This window comes from Aptenodytes forsteri, unplaced genomic scaffold (genome assembly GCF_000699145.1).
Source record: "Aptenodytes forsteri isolate BGI_AS27 unplaced genomic scaffold, ASM69914v1 Scaffold190, whole genome shotgun sequence".
NCBI lineage: Eukaryota > Metazoa > Chordata > Aves > Sphenisciformes > Spheniscidae > Aptenodytes > Aptenodytes forsteri.
The window spans coordinates 185,632-201,656 of record NW_008794597.1 but is presented as its reverse complement, the minus strand read 5'-3'; the positions used below and the strand labels follow the sequence as shown (position 1 = coordinate 201,656).

The 16,025-nt window shown below is 46.0% G+C and overlaps 1 protein-coding gene across 3 annotated transcripts in view; it reads right to left on the bottom strand.

The window, feature by feature from the left end:
- The window catches only part of FOXN2 (forkhead box N2), a 34,172-nt gene that overhangs the window by 8,789 nt on the left and 9,358 nt on the right, over window positions 1-16,025 (bottom strand). For 2 of the 3 annotated variants that reach the window (XM_009272692.2, XM_009272694.2), the window contains exons 2-3: window positions 10,683-11,233; window positions 3,335-3,459 (exon numbers count right to left, since the gene is read on the bottom strand). In XM_009272692.2, coding sequence (XP_009270967.1) covers window positions 3,335-3,459; window positions 10,683-11,219 — 662 coding nt within the window. In that variant the 5' untranslated portion in view covers window positions 11,220-11,233. Of the gene's footprint in view, window positions 1-3,334; window positions 3,460-10,682; window positions 11,234-13,858; window positions 13,945-16,025 lie in introns of those variants that run through there. The other variant, XM_009272693.2, reaches the window with a different exon arrangement.

Sequence of the window (16,025 nt, the reverse complement as noted above, 5' to 3'; positions counted from 1 at the left end):
CCCCCCCCCCCAGAGTCACGCAGCTGCTAAGTGCTTTATTTTTTTTTTTAAATTACCAGTCTAGATCATTAATTAAAACCCAAACAATTATTTCCATTTTTAAAATACCTTTTTAAAATTAAAATCTTCATTCTTTAAGTTGAATTTTGAACAAAATATTTTTCACTGGTGACTGGCCAGTGCTGTGGCTGCACCCATCTTAACAACCCTGAGATCAGCTACTCTGCACAGCTGTTTATGAGGGATGCTCATTTAATACTCTCGCTGCTCCGACTTGCCATCATAGTATCCAAACTCAGTTGGCCATTGGTCACAGCTCCAAAGGTTAGCAGAGCGCAGACTGCTAATGGCAAGGAGAAGATGCAAGAAAAATTGAAGCAAGGTGGCTTGAAATACATCATCCGAGCTACGTAAGGAGCTCTTGCAGCACTGCAGCCTGCCTGGTGCTGGAAACCAAAGCTACTGAAAAGGAGAGTAATATTTAAGCATCTCCCAATGTGGTAACCGATGGGAGAAAGATCCAGTGCCGTTGAACTCAAACATGTGCAAAACTCGAGTTCACTGTCTGGTATGTTTTCTTGTGGGGGTGACCGAGTGCCAAGGGAACAGACCCAAAAATGGGGGGAAAAAAATTAAAAATAAAAAAGTCACAAGTAAAGCAGTGGACCCACCCCAACATGGCTGGCTCCGCCGTCTGCAGGTAAATTGCACAAAGAGATGCTAAACATCTTTTGTCTGAGCTCAGATCCTTCAAGAATCATATCCACACAGAGCTTTCCTACAGCAAATTAATGCTTAGTATTGATTAAGACAAGCTATGCATATGCGTAAGGTATTTGCAAGATGAGGACCCTGGCCATCCCCAGAGCCCAGGGATATAATACATGTAGTACTAGCAACAGAATGCAGCTAGGGGCCTTGCACCGACTTGTTGAACAAGCTGTGCAGGAATAAAATGCACCAGTGATGCCAATCATCTATGATAATACAAGTTTCAGTTTAACTAGACACAGATTACAGTTTTGGAAAGCTTCTGCTCAAAGTAACACCTTAATTTTTATTTTAAAATGCTGCTGAATGATAGGTATATTCCCTGCTAACACACTGGAAAATAATTATGAACACAAGCCCTCCCACAGAAAAATTCAGAGACTCTCGCAGTCGAATTCTAGCATCATCCTATAGTTAAATTTGGACAGTCCTTCCAGCTTCTCTCCAGCTGTACCTCTGGGCTTTCTCTTTCTCTCCACACACAAGGCAGCCCCTTGGGGGCCCTTCCCCAAAATTAAGCCAGAATTTAAATCTAATACAAGAATTTTGAAACATGTAAGGGAAAAATATAAATCTGTTTTTCCTGTGTATGAGTGAAAGTCCTACTAATGTTTTTTATTATTAAAGGAAAATAAACCAGCTTTCATTAGGGAGAAATCAGGTGTCTTAAAATGCTGTTTTTATTTTGTTGTCCTTATAAATATAAGCACTGCAAAATCCTTCACGTATTGAAGTCAGTGGGAATTTTGCCATGTGGCTTCATTAGGACCAGGATTTCCTTGTAATTGTTGGCAAGTGTGATTAGTCCTTCAGTGACGGAAAAAAGTTACCAAAAAACAACCGCTTCAAATCAAAGTCCTGATCTTGCAAGTACTTTAGCGTTCAGATAAAATCTCTCCTTCCCTACACCTAATTTCAGTGCATTCTATTTATACAAGCTAGGTAAATCATACTTCAATGCTTGTATCGTTGGACTAATCTTGAAGACCTTGGAGATATTAAAAGCTTAACTGGTCAAGGCTCTGAACGACCTGCCCTAGGCTGAGTCTGTCTTGATCCTCTGGCTGGACAGACAGCATCCAGAGGTCCCCTCCCATCTGTATTATTCTCTACATTTTAAAGTTTGACCATGTTAACATAGACACAGTGTTAACAAAGCTTTCAAGGACCAAACCTTCACTTGAGTTGTACTGAAAAACAGAAGTCCATGCCCTTACGTAGAAACATGAATGCCTGTAAAAACATTATCATCTAGAGTCCAATTACAGTAGTTTCAACAATCTTTGTTCCCAGAAAACAAAGCCTGACAATACCATCAGCCATCTCATATTTTCCGATTTGACTATTTCTTAATACTTAAATGCTTCAGGGTTATTTTAGTAATGCTCCCGTTCCAGCAGAAAGCTGGAAAACAGGACACTTCTGCCTGGCTCGTTCAAACCCAAGATGACTCTTTGCGGCTCAAGATGGCTGGAAGGTGAGAGACCCCTGTTGTATCTTGTAGGTTACAAGCCCGGCTGGAAAAGCCCATGCCGCACAAATCTTCAGCCGCTGCCAGACAGCTAAGGCTTGCATGGGGGTGCCAGCTCCCAGGGTCAGCGTCCCGTTGGACCCTTAGAAATGCCTGCTCAATGTTACCAGTTTTACGTCCTGCTCCAGTAATCCCAGTTCCTCCTGTTTGTTAAGGAAACTCCTCGCAGTAAGGTTAAGGCATAGGGCAATGTACAGAGACCTTAATTATCTCTTATCTCACCCAAATTCCTTGCTGAACTAGATAAACCAGCCATGTGCCTACCTAAGAACTGAGCTCACCAACAGCAACGCGTTCCTCTCTGCTTTACATCCTCCTCTCCAGGCTGACCCGGCTGGCGTTCCTCTTCCTCTACTGAGAACGCATGACGTTGACTTCAAATTCTCCAAAATCTATTGCCTAATCTTAAAATGTGTCGGATGCGGAAGCCCTGATTTCAGAAGTCTTGCATGCTCCACCTCAGAGTATGTTTATGGTAAAGGCTGTTCTTCCCATCCCTGCTGCAAAATGCTTTTAACAGCCTCGGAGAAAAACACCCCTCTCTTAGACCAGCCTCTCTGAGCATCTCAGATTGCAGAAATTTGATTGGTTTTGACAACAGCATAGAACGTATACATTTTACAACCAGATGGGTGACTTACAGAAGACACACACTTCCAAGCTAGCAGCACCAGGCACCCTAGATCAGTCCCGGTGAACTGTGCTTGAAGGAAGATTTTGCTCCAGTTCCTGGGACTGCCTGCCCTCCAGAGAAATGGGGCTCACCAGTACGCACCCAGCACAGCCCCGACCTTCTTTTAAACTCTTCCACAGTTACGAAGACGAGTGGGACACAAACCCCAGATCTGCTATCTGGGAAGCCTGAGCTCATTACGTCTCCCCGCCTCGTCTAGCCGGTCTCACCTAAGGCCCACTCAAATTCTTCTCTCGGGTGGCAGCTGGTAACAGCACGTCAGCATCCGCACGGGCATTTCCTCTGCTAGGTGGAGTAACGTAACTGCGCGCCGCACTCGGATGAGAAAATTCACCTACCTTGGTGGTGACGCCGGCGGAGTATAAAATGCAAGTGCTGAGGGAAAAGGCTGCTTTTTCAGTGCTTGGACAAGATTAGGTTTATATTCTGGGTCAACGCACCATAACGAACCTTTTCCATTCACCTGAAAGAAAGAAGTACTGCAAATTAGAAAATCCAGGGACCAGGGTGTAACAGTCATTTCTAATTTAATATTCCCAAGACGCAGCAAAAGGCAATGACGTAGGCATCCACCGCTGTACAGCTGATGTACATCACCTGCATGAAAAGCAGAGGCTTCTAAACCAAACGTGCAGTCCCAAGGCCCTCGTTATACGGTATGGAAACACCCGTCTTGTAGTTTGGGATAGCATCTCCAAAGCCCCATTTCCATTCACGTTCGTCCACTGAAAGCTTTAAACCTTAAACACTTGGTAAATACAGCTGTGAGTTTAAGGATCTGTCCAGGCATCAGTGAACTGATCAGCAGTTTTTTGATTAACAGGTTTCTAAGTAAGAAACCGAAGCACCTTTCCCTTCATTTAGATACGGCCACATACTAATTTAACTTTACACCACCCTGACAACACCAACCCTACAACATCCGGCAACTTGCCGGATGCCCAGCTACAAAACGGATTATTCCCACTTTTTCAAAATCTGAAAATGTAATTAGTGTATTTTTGGTGCACCTAACAATGTAAGCACTACTGTGCTAGTCATTCTTGATATTAAATTTGATATGCTGAAAGTTAAGCCAAGCAAAGCACCTCCCGCTCCTCTCATATAGTAAATATGTGAAGAAACCCATAAAGAAAAAAACCTGTTTTTCGAGCCTGCTAGTTCTTGCAACATAAAGAGGAAAATTAAATGGGAAAAGTTAAAACAATTCTATAATCACTGACCTGACAGATCAGCTAACAGCTCTACAGGTAGCAGCACCAGTTTTTTTGGGGGAAACCAGATGTTACAGGGGTGGTCATTCACATGGCAGAAGGATGGGGCAGCTCTACACCTGAACGGGAAGATCTTTCTATAAGATTTTGGGGGGAAAAGTCTCAGAGCAAAAACCCAAGCTCCGTGGAGCACCTGCTGTGAGCCCACAGAGGCCAGCTGGCCTCCTGCTACTGGTATCAAGGGGGTATTAATACCATTTTATGGATGGGATATGCCATGACTTATTTAAGGCTGAAAAGGACCCACAAAGCATGTAAGTCTGTGGTCCTATTTAAGTCACGGGACTTTTCCTGAAAAGAGGAAATATTTTGCTATCAATAGTGAAAAATCAAACTGGGGAGAGCTCCAGCTGAGAAACAGAGAGATGCTGCTCCATAATTTTAGTTGAAGTCACTGCCTTTCATAAAGATCTCTGAGCTGCAGCATCTCCGAGTTATTTATTTTTTTAACCTGAATCTTTCTTATACTCATCTTTTCATGCTAAACTTGAGCACAGCCTGTAAGATACCTATCAAGAAGCTTACCTATAATTAAACAGCCGATTCCTTCACCGTGGTGACTGGCAGGATGATTTAGCCAGCTAGGTACTAATGGGGGGTATCCTCCCAACTGGCTCCATCCATCATCTCAATGACAGCCTAATGCCCTGATCCCTTCCCTACACCTCTCCAGAGCTGGACCCATTCCCTGGCCAGCCAGCCAGCTCATTACTTTTCCCCTGTAAAAGACCCTGCCTAACTCTGGCTTCCCCCGCTGCTTCAGTGGCTTTGAGGCTCTCGCCCTCAGGGAGCAGCGGGAACTCCCCTGACCAGCACACCACTGCTCTACACTATTTTATCTGCTACTTTAGGTGAGCACTTCTACTCGACGCCTAATTCAGTTCAGCTGTGGACTGCAGCCAGAATAGGGTTAGTCTCCCTCTTTCATCTTCCCAGCCACTTACTCCCACCAGCTTGCTGCCCTGATAATATAATACGGTGATTTTGGGTGAGTATTGCAACAGCGAGCTGAACCTGGGCACACCCTGAAGCCATACAGACACTCAATCCAATGCAAGAGGCAATAAACAGGGTGAATTCTTCTTTGGGTAGTAAGATTGGGTTAGGTGTAAAGCGAAACCACGCTTCCACCCACCATTATTTGTACTAAAAGCAGACACTGAGCAAAAGAGATGATGACCATGGGTTGCTCGTGCATGCCATTGCACTCACATCTGCTGCTTAGCAGACATGCAGTGGAAAGCCAACACAGGTCTGAAGTTAGTGCCATGCTTTAGGGGAAAGCCGTGCACAACTGGAGCTGAAAACCCAATAAAACACAGATACATCCGGCTTTAAAACAAACCAGTGGTCTAACCACAGCAACAAAAAAAGACTGTGCTGTTTCTCCTAGCAAAGACAAAGCCTGGGTGATCCAAAATGCTAAACCGCCTTTGGAGGTTACTAGTTCACGTCAACAGTGGGGCAACTGTTGATGTGCTAGCTGAAATGTAGACGTAACTTTAATTTACCATCTACTGAAACATCCCTCCAGAGTCAGCGCAGAGCAGCCACCAGGCTGTTTTGACTCTCCATCTCAAAATGAGCGGGCAGTTAAATTGTTCTACGGTTATTTTTGGTCGACTATCATCTCTTCTGCATCTTTCCAACATTTCTTATTTGACTTGCAGGATTTTATCTAGCCAAATAAAGAAAATTGGGAAGGAAAGTAATTCCTGCATTTTGAAGCACTGGACTGTTTCACAACAACAGTAAGTTTCTAGTCCCCAGCATTTTGGGGTGTGATTATAGCAATGTGGGTTGGAAACAAGATCCCCCCCATGGTGCAGCTTCATCCTTTACCACCACCCCACCACGGTCCCTCATCTGCTAGCAGTGAAGTATGACGATGGAGTATGACCAGACCAGCGAGAAAAGCCCAAGGAGCGACCGAAGCGGAGCAACTCAGCCGGCATCGGTGGCTTGGGCTCACTGCACAGGCAGACACCCATCCCCACCCTGCAGGAAGCCCTCCATAAGCTTCAGCCCTGGGCAGCAGCCCCGGCTCCATCGGGTATGGGCAGTTCTCACCAGCTGCTTCCACTTGAGCTAGGTGAACCACTGGAAAATACTGTGCGTGTGCATGGAGGTATATCGTATATTCACCAAGAGGTTTATCAGATAACAGACAGCTCTCTCCTATCTCTGCAGGCTTATAGATGTGACCTGCTTTTTGCCTGAATATTTGAATAGCCACACAGATTGTTTACCACCATCTCTTGTCAAAAAAAAAAAAAAAAAAGACAAACCCTAAAAGAAGAAAAAAAAACCCCTAAAACACACATCTACCAAGAAGAAGAAAGGGAGATCTGTTGGAAGATATTCAAGCCCTGTCCCCCCCCGACCTCCAGAGGAGGCAGTGGCAGACCTACATCCATGTGAGCAGTGGAATGCCAAATTGATGCTTGACGCAGAGGCCACTCCTGCCTCCTCGCACCTTTTCTCCCCAGTGGTATCGATTAATAAAAAAATCCCCAAACCCACAGCTGTAAAAAGAAGTCTAGCAAAGAGCAGGAAGACTCTTCAGGGCTTCCAACTCCAAACCGCTTTTCACTTCAGGTCCTCCCGTGCTGTATATCAGACACTGCTCCCTCAAATAAAGCAATATCCCACCGTAGACCTCACTCCCCCCAACCCCAAGGCTGTGTGACGGTACTTAAGATGCAAAGAGCATTAGCAATATCTTCTAAGGATCACTAGCCCATAATCACAGCTCCGCATCTTCAGGGGCACCGGGGCCACAGCAGGTATGCTGGAAGGCAAGCAGGTGTCCCAGGGACCGGCTCCAGCACTGTCCCCTTGCTTTCCATCAGCTCCAGCTCCCAACCACCATTACCAGAGAACCACTGAAACCTCGTCTGTCTGGATGACTGCGGACATGAGCGCAACTGCAACTCTAATAAGAAAGGGTATTTCAGCTCATAAGTCTATCACCTGGGGTAAACCTTAACAAACCACTTAGATACAGCAGCATCACAATATGTGCATACAGAAAGGGTAATGTATATTTTAGCAGAGATTTGACGTACATACATCCTGTTTCCATGGCATGAGAAGTTCCTCCTCTCGACTGCAGTGCTGGCTCATAAGACATCTCAAAGCAGTTACTTTCCCTTCAGCGCCCTTCAACTCATTAAAAGAAAGCCATAACCTACAATATTTTTCAGCGATCCAAGCAAGGACAGCCTTCCCTCAATCTCTGCTGAATGCCATCCTAGACTCCCGAACGCCCGCAGCCTGCTGTGACAGGCAGGGTGAAGGTATTTAGCTGGCTGATATGAACATACGTGCAAACAGAATGACCATCCACAGCTACGTCTCCAGCACGATGTGGTGCAGCTCGGTGGAAATAGCTCTGCAGAGCGAGAGAGTTGGTGCTGGGGGATCACCTGCACGTGCCTTGGAGGTTTTTTTACTCCAGATCTGCTACAGCAGGGTCTTGTGGACAATGTCTGGGAGCAGTCAGGGCACAGCAAGCACGCTCCTGCAGCACCTCTTCCAGGTTAGCACCAGCCAAAATGAATCCCGTTCATGTGTCCTGAAACTGCCCTGCAGTGCCAGCTCACATGGGTAAAGCGGGAGAAAAATCAGGAGATTCACTTCGAAACATGAAATCCAAACCAAAATATCAGCGTTACGGCAAACATGAGGAAGGACTACCTTTGCTGCCAGACCTCCAAGAGATGATTTCGTAGCTGATGGCCGGCTGCAATAGCCAAGGGGGGTGTCAGAAAGCAGCCTGCCCCGGGATGCTGGGGCACAGACCCTCCCCTCCTGTCAGACATTTACACTCTTCCAATACGAGAGCCCAGATTCATTTGAAAGGCTTTAAAACCCTTTTTACCCTGATATTACAGAATAAACATGCTCCTCTCATGCAACATGTGATAGGCATCTCTGCTACCACAGGCACTCAGGGTAGAAGAAAGCTGACTACGTGCTCCCTTTGAGACACAATTAAGATGCCACTAACAAAGAAAAAATGGAAGAAAACACAAAATTATCTTGCCCTCTCAGAGAAGCACCCAGAGGCCTTGCTAGTGCATGGTTAGAGGCAACACAATCAGCAAGACAAGCTTGCAAGCTACGGCTGCTTGCTGCAAGAAGTGACACCTGAGGAGCTCATCCAAAGGGGTCTGCAGCACTCCTGTCATCCCCCGTGGAGTCTGCGCGTGCCACAGACTTATTTTGCAGGAAGAATTTGGAGCAGTACCCTCATCTGGTCCTTTTCTAAGCAAGGCAGAGGGTAAAGATTTAACTACTGTGTGTTGGAAATGGGGAAGCTTCGGCAACGTTTCAGAGGGGCTTGAACACAAAATTATCTTGCCCTCTCAGAGAAGCACCCAGAGGCCTTGCTAGTGCATGGTTAGAGGCAACACAATCAGCAAGACAAGCTTGCAAGCTACGGCTGCTTGCTGCAAGAAGTGACACCTGAGGAGCTCATCCAAAGGGGTCTGCAGCACTCCTGTCATCCCCCGTGGAGTCTGCGCGTGCCACAGACTTATTTTGCAGGAAGAATTTGGAGCAGTACCCTCATCTGGTCCTTTTCTAAGCAAGGCAGAGGGTAAAGATTTAACTACTGTGTGTTGGAAATGGGGAAGCTTCGGCAAAGTTTCAGGAGGGGCTTTTTTTTTTTTTTTTTTTTTTTGGTAAATACAGTTTCTGTTCTTAAGAATTAGAGAGTTGTGCAGTCTCTAGAGCCTTGGGAAAACGCTGACAGAGCATATGAGCATCACCTCACGGGTAGTGGTGGTACCTACTCTACGTTTTGTTTTTCCTACTAGAGGTGTCACATCTAGCAGCAAGCCATCCTTTGGCTTTCCTTCAGCCACTCTGAGCCCAGCAATACTGGTGGAGTCGGCAGGGTAAGCAGAGGACCGGGCAGTCTCAAGCTCCTGCCGCCCACATGCCAAGACATGAGGTCTGACTGGTAGCTCCTAAATGGCGAGGGTTTCCAGGCTGGAAACAGGTGAGCTTTAAAGGGCAGATCCACACACAGCAGGAACTTGTATACCGATTTAGAAAATTTCCATTGCCTGCCCCAATTCTTCTGAAACTCACGTCTCCCTTCCCAGACAGAACCACCCAGTCCTTTAAGGGCACTTTTGCCACCTGCGGCAGCGTGCAGTCACTGCTCAGGTCCACATCCTTCAAACAGGCACAGCTTGCAGCAAAATGTCATTTTTTTCAGGGCAAAGCTGCTGCTTGGGAAAACAACACCCGAACAATGTAACATAAAAGCAGTGATACTGAGAAGCGGTGACGTTCAGCCCTCAGGTACGAGACAGTCATACCCAACGCCCGCTGAGCTCCAGGCTGTACAGCCAGGACCTCTATCTTGACAGCGAGGCTGTCAAGCACGCCAGGCATTACATGCATGTCTGATAACAAGCCTGTTACCACTTAGGCTGATGTCCAAGCACATGGGCCCAGGATTTGTTTGTTGACTTTTGGTATGTGGTTTGTTGGTTTATTTAAGTCAGAGCCGGCTCTTTGAGGAATGGGATGGGAAACGAAAGAGGGAGGAAGGAAGTCGCTGGTAAAATCATACAAGTCAGAAGAAAGAATTTGTACAGAAAAGAGTATCCTTGACTTTAAGAAGTGAAGCTTGTGTCTGCATCACGCAGAGACACACACTGTTAGGTTATGACAGAGGTTAAAGCAATACGATATATTAAATGCAGGAATTAAGATGGTTGTTGGAAAGCTAGAGCTGTGCTAAGTATAAAAGAAGATCACAAATGAAAGAGTCAGTTTAATAATCAAGACAGCTATTAGAGTGAGAAACACTCAGCCACGTACATACAGAGTGCCTGCAAGCAAGGGCGCCTTGCAGAAGACCACATCTGCACCCAAATGGTCAACACCCATGCTAGCCAAGCGGGGAAGCTGCTTGGCATCCCGTGATCTCTTCTGCTTCCCGGTGCGATCGTGGCCGTGGCCATGTTGGAAAAGCAGGGAAGGAGGAATACACCCCAAGATTTCAGCATGGGAAAATAGAGAGAGCACCAGTTTAAGAAGTTTCAGCAAAAAGGCATCCTAAGACAGATGTCTAAAGTTTCAGGCCGGGTATTGCAGGCTAACAAAACTGTAAGTAAGTGGAAACAGGGTCCTTTGCAAAGCATGTCAGCCAGCTTTAAAAAGGATGCAGCACAGCTAGCTCTACCCAGGTCAGTACTAAAGAAAACCAAGAGACTTTTGTCATGCTGTGATTTGTCAGAAGTGGCATTTCCAAACCATCTCCAGCTGCAAATAAAGTGTTAGAGGACATGGAGGGTAAAAAAAAAACCCAAAAGTCCTTGAGAACAACAGAGTCTTCTCCATGTCCCTCTGAATGTCAAACTTGATCCACCTCCCTCCCGCCAGGTCTCACCTTGCCATGGCTTCTCTCCACCTTTCGGAAACACTTGTTCAAGGAGAGGTTGTGTCGAACTGAGTTCTTCCAGCCAGTGGGTGCCGTGGCAAAGTAGGGGAAGCGCTCCAGGATCCAGCTGTAGATTTCTTTGACTGGCAAGCTCTTGTTGGGGGAATGCTCGATTGCCATGTAAATGAGAAGGCTGAAAGAATAAGGGGGTTTGGAAGTGGAGGATTTCTTTTCGGGGTTCTGGTAGCAGGATGGCGAGAAGGATGGCACGCTGTCGCCCTCAATGTCATATAAGGGGCTAACGATGGGAAGACCCTCACTTCCGAGGCTGAAGTTTGTTAGAAGGTTAGTACTTTCGTGCAGCCAGTTCAAATTTGTGAGCTCGTCATCTGCTGAATCTCTGTCCACCACAGTGGCCTTTGGCCTGCCGGCATCGCCTGCGTCGGGCAAGCTTCCCACCCCATGACACTGCCGTAGTCCTGCAGCTTTTTCTGCTCCTGGTGTTTCAGCTTTCTTATCTGGAGTCATTCCAGTGACTGGACCCATTTAGCTTTATTGGTCTGCAACAAAGGAGACAGTCAGAAATCAATGCAAACCTTCAAAATCATGTTCAATGGCAGCCCACTAAACCCAAACACAGTGCTGTAGCATCCCCACGCTGTGCAAGAATACTGCAGTCACTGATGAGAGCCAGGGTCCAACATAAGCCCCCCGAGTAATCTCATAAGCACATGTTAACTCCCCCTGGTTTATAACCAGAACTTATGGTAAGCACTTGGAAACTGCTGTATCTATCTTGAAATGCCAATTCGGACACATAAATAATGGCTATTTTGATGTCAACATCTGAAATCTGAAAAAGACCTTAACAGGTAGGATCTAATCCATTCAGCTCTCACATTAACTCTTTAGTTATACTCTTTATATTGTAAATTGACCCTATTTAGAAGTGTTTGCCTTTGGTGCCCAAAGAGTAAAAAATAAGTTGCAAAACTTAAATCAGCGTAAAGTGAATTTGTGGTCTCAGCGCAAATGAAGTCTTTACAACCCCCTACAACCCCCAGCCATTCCCAAGTACTGCCCCTCATTTTCACCAGGGAAAGAACTGGCCAACCCATCAGTTCATCAGCTGGGGCCCGTGGAGCTGCCCAGGTCCAAAAGACCTTCTTTCCCCTCCCGCAAGGGCTTGCTGCTCTAACTCGGGCTTCCCTGCAGAGCAGAGGGTGGTGGGACCAGCTCTCAACGGGAAGGGACCATCTGCTGGGGTGGCAGCTCAGACCTGTTGCAGCAATAATGGCTGACCACTTGCTTTGATCTTTTCCCTAAATGAAAAAATATATATAAAATATAAAATTCTATCTATTAAAATCTGCCACACAGAATGCATGGTCTAACAGACTACCCATGCTTTAGAAGCATTACACTGACAAAAAGCATCTTCTTGCTCATAGAGTTTTAAAAGGGGTCATCTAGCAAACTACCTGATGCTAACAGCTGTTTTTTCTGCTGGTGTGACCATGTTAGAGCTTCACTGCACCTACAGCTTTGGCCAACATAACTGTACCAGAAGTACAGGCCAACAAAACCACTCTGAAGATGTGGTGTGTATATCTACATATATATACACACACACACAGGGGCTATACCAGCCTGCTGTAAACATAAGGCACTCCGACTATGGATGCAGTTTACCAGCAAAGCTGAGGTTCATATTAACTGTAAAAAACCCCCAAAAAAACCAAATAAAAAAAAAAAGAAACCAACCCAGTTCTCTGTCCCAGTACATGTGCTATCATTCTGGTTTCATGCTCCAGCTCCTACTGCAGGAGCTCAATTGCAAGACTAGGACAGTTTCCATATCGTATCTCACCAGACAGCTCTATGCAGTTACTGGGTATTTCCTTACAACCGTTTTTAGTAAACACATGGCTTCGTGCACTTGCATCTTCTCCTACAAAGTGGAGGCAAGGAGCTGGCCAGCTTGCGTACACGGTCTGGCTGTCCCACCTACAAAACCACGCCACTGGCTGGCTCCAGCCTGACAGCCTCACCATGTCCAAGCAATTACATTGCCCAACCTGCCTGGAGATGTATTTGCCCAGCCTCCTTATTTTGGAGGAGGGGAGCAACGTGCGCGATGGAGGCGTGACGTGGTGACATAGAAAGGCAACAGGATACATCCATTTTATGCTCCCCAACAGCAGCCAGAGCCCTGCCAGCCCCTGCCTGGCGCTGGGCAGACGCGGGGTGCAGAATTTGTGCCTCCCCCAGAAAATGCACCGGGTTTCCCACCAGCAGTTTCTTCTCCTCTCTTCATCTGCTCACACGCTTTTGCACCAGCTATTGCAAAACTGTTTTGACAGTAAAACCAGCACCTATGCTTACCAGTACTAGTGCTGGAAACCATCCCCAAATTTTCTATTTAAGTGCAGGGGCCGGCGTGATTAACTACCAGCTCAGTCATTAAAAAAAAAAAATTAAAGCAAAGTGAACTGCTCAAATAGCTGGTCAAAAATAGCTTTGCTCTCCCTACAATTTACTTCTCCCCCAAGCCATCAGAGCAGATTTATATTGGCAGTCAGTGACTGCTGGCTTTAAACACAGCAATATATACATATGCTTATGTCATTTTTTCAATCCTTTCTTAAACTAAAAAACAAACAAAGGGCTAGTGATAAAATTCATACAGTGAGACAAACCCCAATTCTGCTGCAACGTGAGTTGCACCGTTTTCCTTATAATGATTAACTTTACCTCCTTGTTCCAGCGCCTCTTTAGCCAGCTATGTACTAGCTTATGCCTCTCAGCTGTGTATCAGTAATTTTAGCACTCGGTTCATGTTGCATGAAATATCCCTTTGCAAATCTTCAGTCAGCACAGTAGATCAAGAACATGCACATGCACACACACACATGCAAGTTTTAGGTCACTGTATTTATTCCTTTGGTGAAATGAGGCAATAAAGTCTGTTTTACAACACAAATACGGCCTGGGCATGCTCACAGTCTTCAAAAATATAGAGGGAAGAAAAACATATTAACTTCTTAAACTGGCACTTAAAATCAGGTAGGCTTTGTGGTGTCAACGCACTACTTGTTTGCATGCTGTTATGTGTTAGCAGAGAATCATTAGAATAATTAATACCCTACTTCAAAAAAAAAAAGATTTGCAAGCAATATACTTACAGCAAATAATATAGGCTAGTGCCACGTTTCTCATAGTAGATGCATTACAAAAATCCACATCTCATATTACCTTCTTAGTGCCTAGTTCACCACCTCGCACATCTTCTACATGAGCACATCAGCAGAAGTTAATTTTTTTTTCTAGAAAGCTATAAAAGCCATTATTAGACTATTATAATCTAATAAATAAGAAAAAAAATAAAATCACAGTTCCATAACTACTGCAGTTTTCAAAGGGTGTTCTGCAGTGGTCTAAATTGAATGCTGCATGAAGGATAATTTAAATATAGAAACAGCAGAGTATGCAACAGGAAGAGTTATTTTAATGAAGTAACATTTAACTCCATTGTGATGGTAGTAATGAGACTGGTAACATCGAGGACCACCAACTGACGATTTTGGCGCTGCCCTTCTGGAGATAGACAGTCTTCCTAGACAGCATCACCTCAGCCCCAACGACATAACGTGCTTCACACCACGCTAACCTACCCTTGCTTTGTTTGATCTCAGAATATCGTAACCTCTAATTCTGTCCAGTTTACTCTGGCCCGCTGCTGCATCAGTCTGAAGAAGAAACCAACATTGGCAGCCTTCCTACTGCAAAGGACTGCAAAGCCATCAAAAGCTCGCCCTTCCTGTAGACAAAGATCAACCACCACAACTCCAAGGGGTACCCCACAGATGGGGTCATTAACGGACACGTTAATGTCTGTCTCACCTCTCAAGCACCCAAGGGCCATGTGGACCACAGGATCTCCTCACCTCTCAAACACCCAAGGGCCGTGCGGCTCATAGGACCTCCTCACCTCTCAAGCACCCAAGGACCACGTGGACCACAGGACTGTCTCTATTCAGCTGAGACAGCACTGCTTTCTGCCTGTAGCAGCGTGGTGGGGAGCGACAGCAGTGCCACTGGTGTGTATCTGAAGGCACACAAGTGGTCAGCTTGCATGCCCTCCAAAGCCCCTCTTCATTCACACAGACCCTTAACGACATCCAAAATTCACAATTTCTTTTTCTCCATGTGTGCTCTGCTTGGCCATAAGCAGATGGGACTGTGAGAACACAGCTTCCAAGCTGTCGTTTTCAAGATTACCGCTTCCAATATTTGGGGTTTAATATTTTATATAAGGATCATGCGATTCACCAAAGCAGTCTTTGCTGTAAGCTAGCAGGGTTTTTTGTGGACAGGGATGACCCAGCGGGAGAGCCACAGCAAGAGCAAGGAGAGCAGACTGTGAGAAGAAAAGAGCACAAAGAAGCCTCTCCAGTGCAGATGTCGTGATAAAACCGTATACGCTTGGACCCTCAGATTTTTTCCTAATGTTTCTTTCTCACTGTTACCGGCTAGAAGGGTCAATGCAAACAAGGTTAGAGGTAGCCACTAGGACTTGCTCTCCACAGTGCTCCCAGCCAAGCTGAATTAGCAGCACCGATGTGAAACAGGGAGGGAGGGGAGAGGGAAACCTAGCAGAAAGGCAAGGTTAAGAGCGCACATGAGCAGCGCAAGGCCACTCAGTGAAATTTATCTTCCACTCCTTTATTCCCTTGCTGCCACCTTCCCCGCCTCTTCAGCTACTGCAGGGGCAGCAAAAGCCTTGCAAGAAAACCATCTCCAAATGACACGCACCTGCTCAGCTGCTGAGACGCGCTCCCTGTCCCTCTCCTCCGGCTCTCCCGGAGCCACTTCTTACCGAAGGAGGATGGCAGATGGCAACCATTTAACCGACCTCTCCGGCTGGCGCGCTGAATGCCCAGAGACTTGCTGCAATTCCCACGAGGACAGCCCCAGCCCCGCAGGCAGAGCCGGAAGGCAACTCCAGCCGTGCAAATGCAGAAATAACGTGCTTTAAGCGCACCTCTAAAAAATGTGCAACAGTTTACGCTCTGTCCCATGTGCTTTGCCCTACCAATAAGTACACAGTAACACAGCACACTGCTGTTAATTAGTATTAACACTTGCAACTGAAAGACTAAGTATTCAAAGCGTAAGACCATCATGCATCCAAACCCTAAGGAACTCAAGCACCTATCTTCTGTAAGCACCTTCAAAAGAAAAGCCAACCAAAACATCTACTCCTCAAATACAAAGTACTGCAGCAGAGGTGCGCACTGTTGTCGCGGTTTAACCCCAGCTGGCAACTAAGCACCACACAGCCACTCGCTC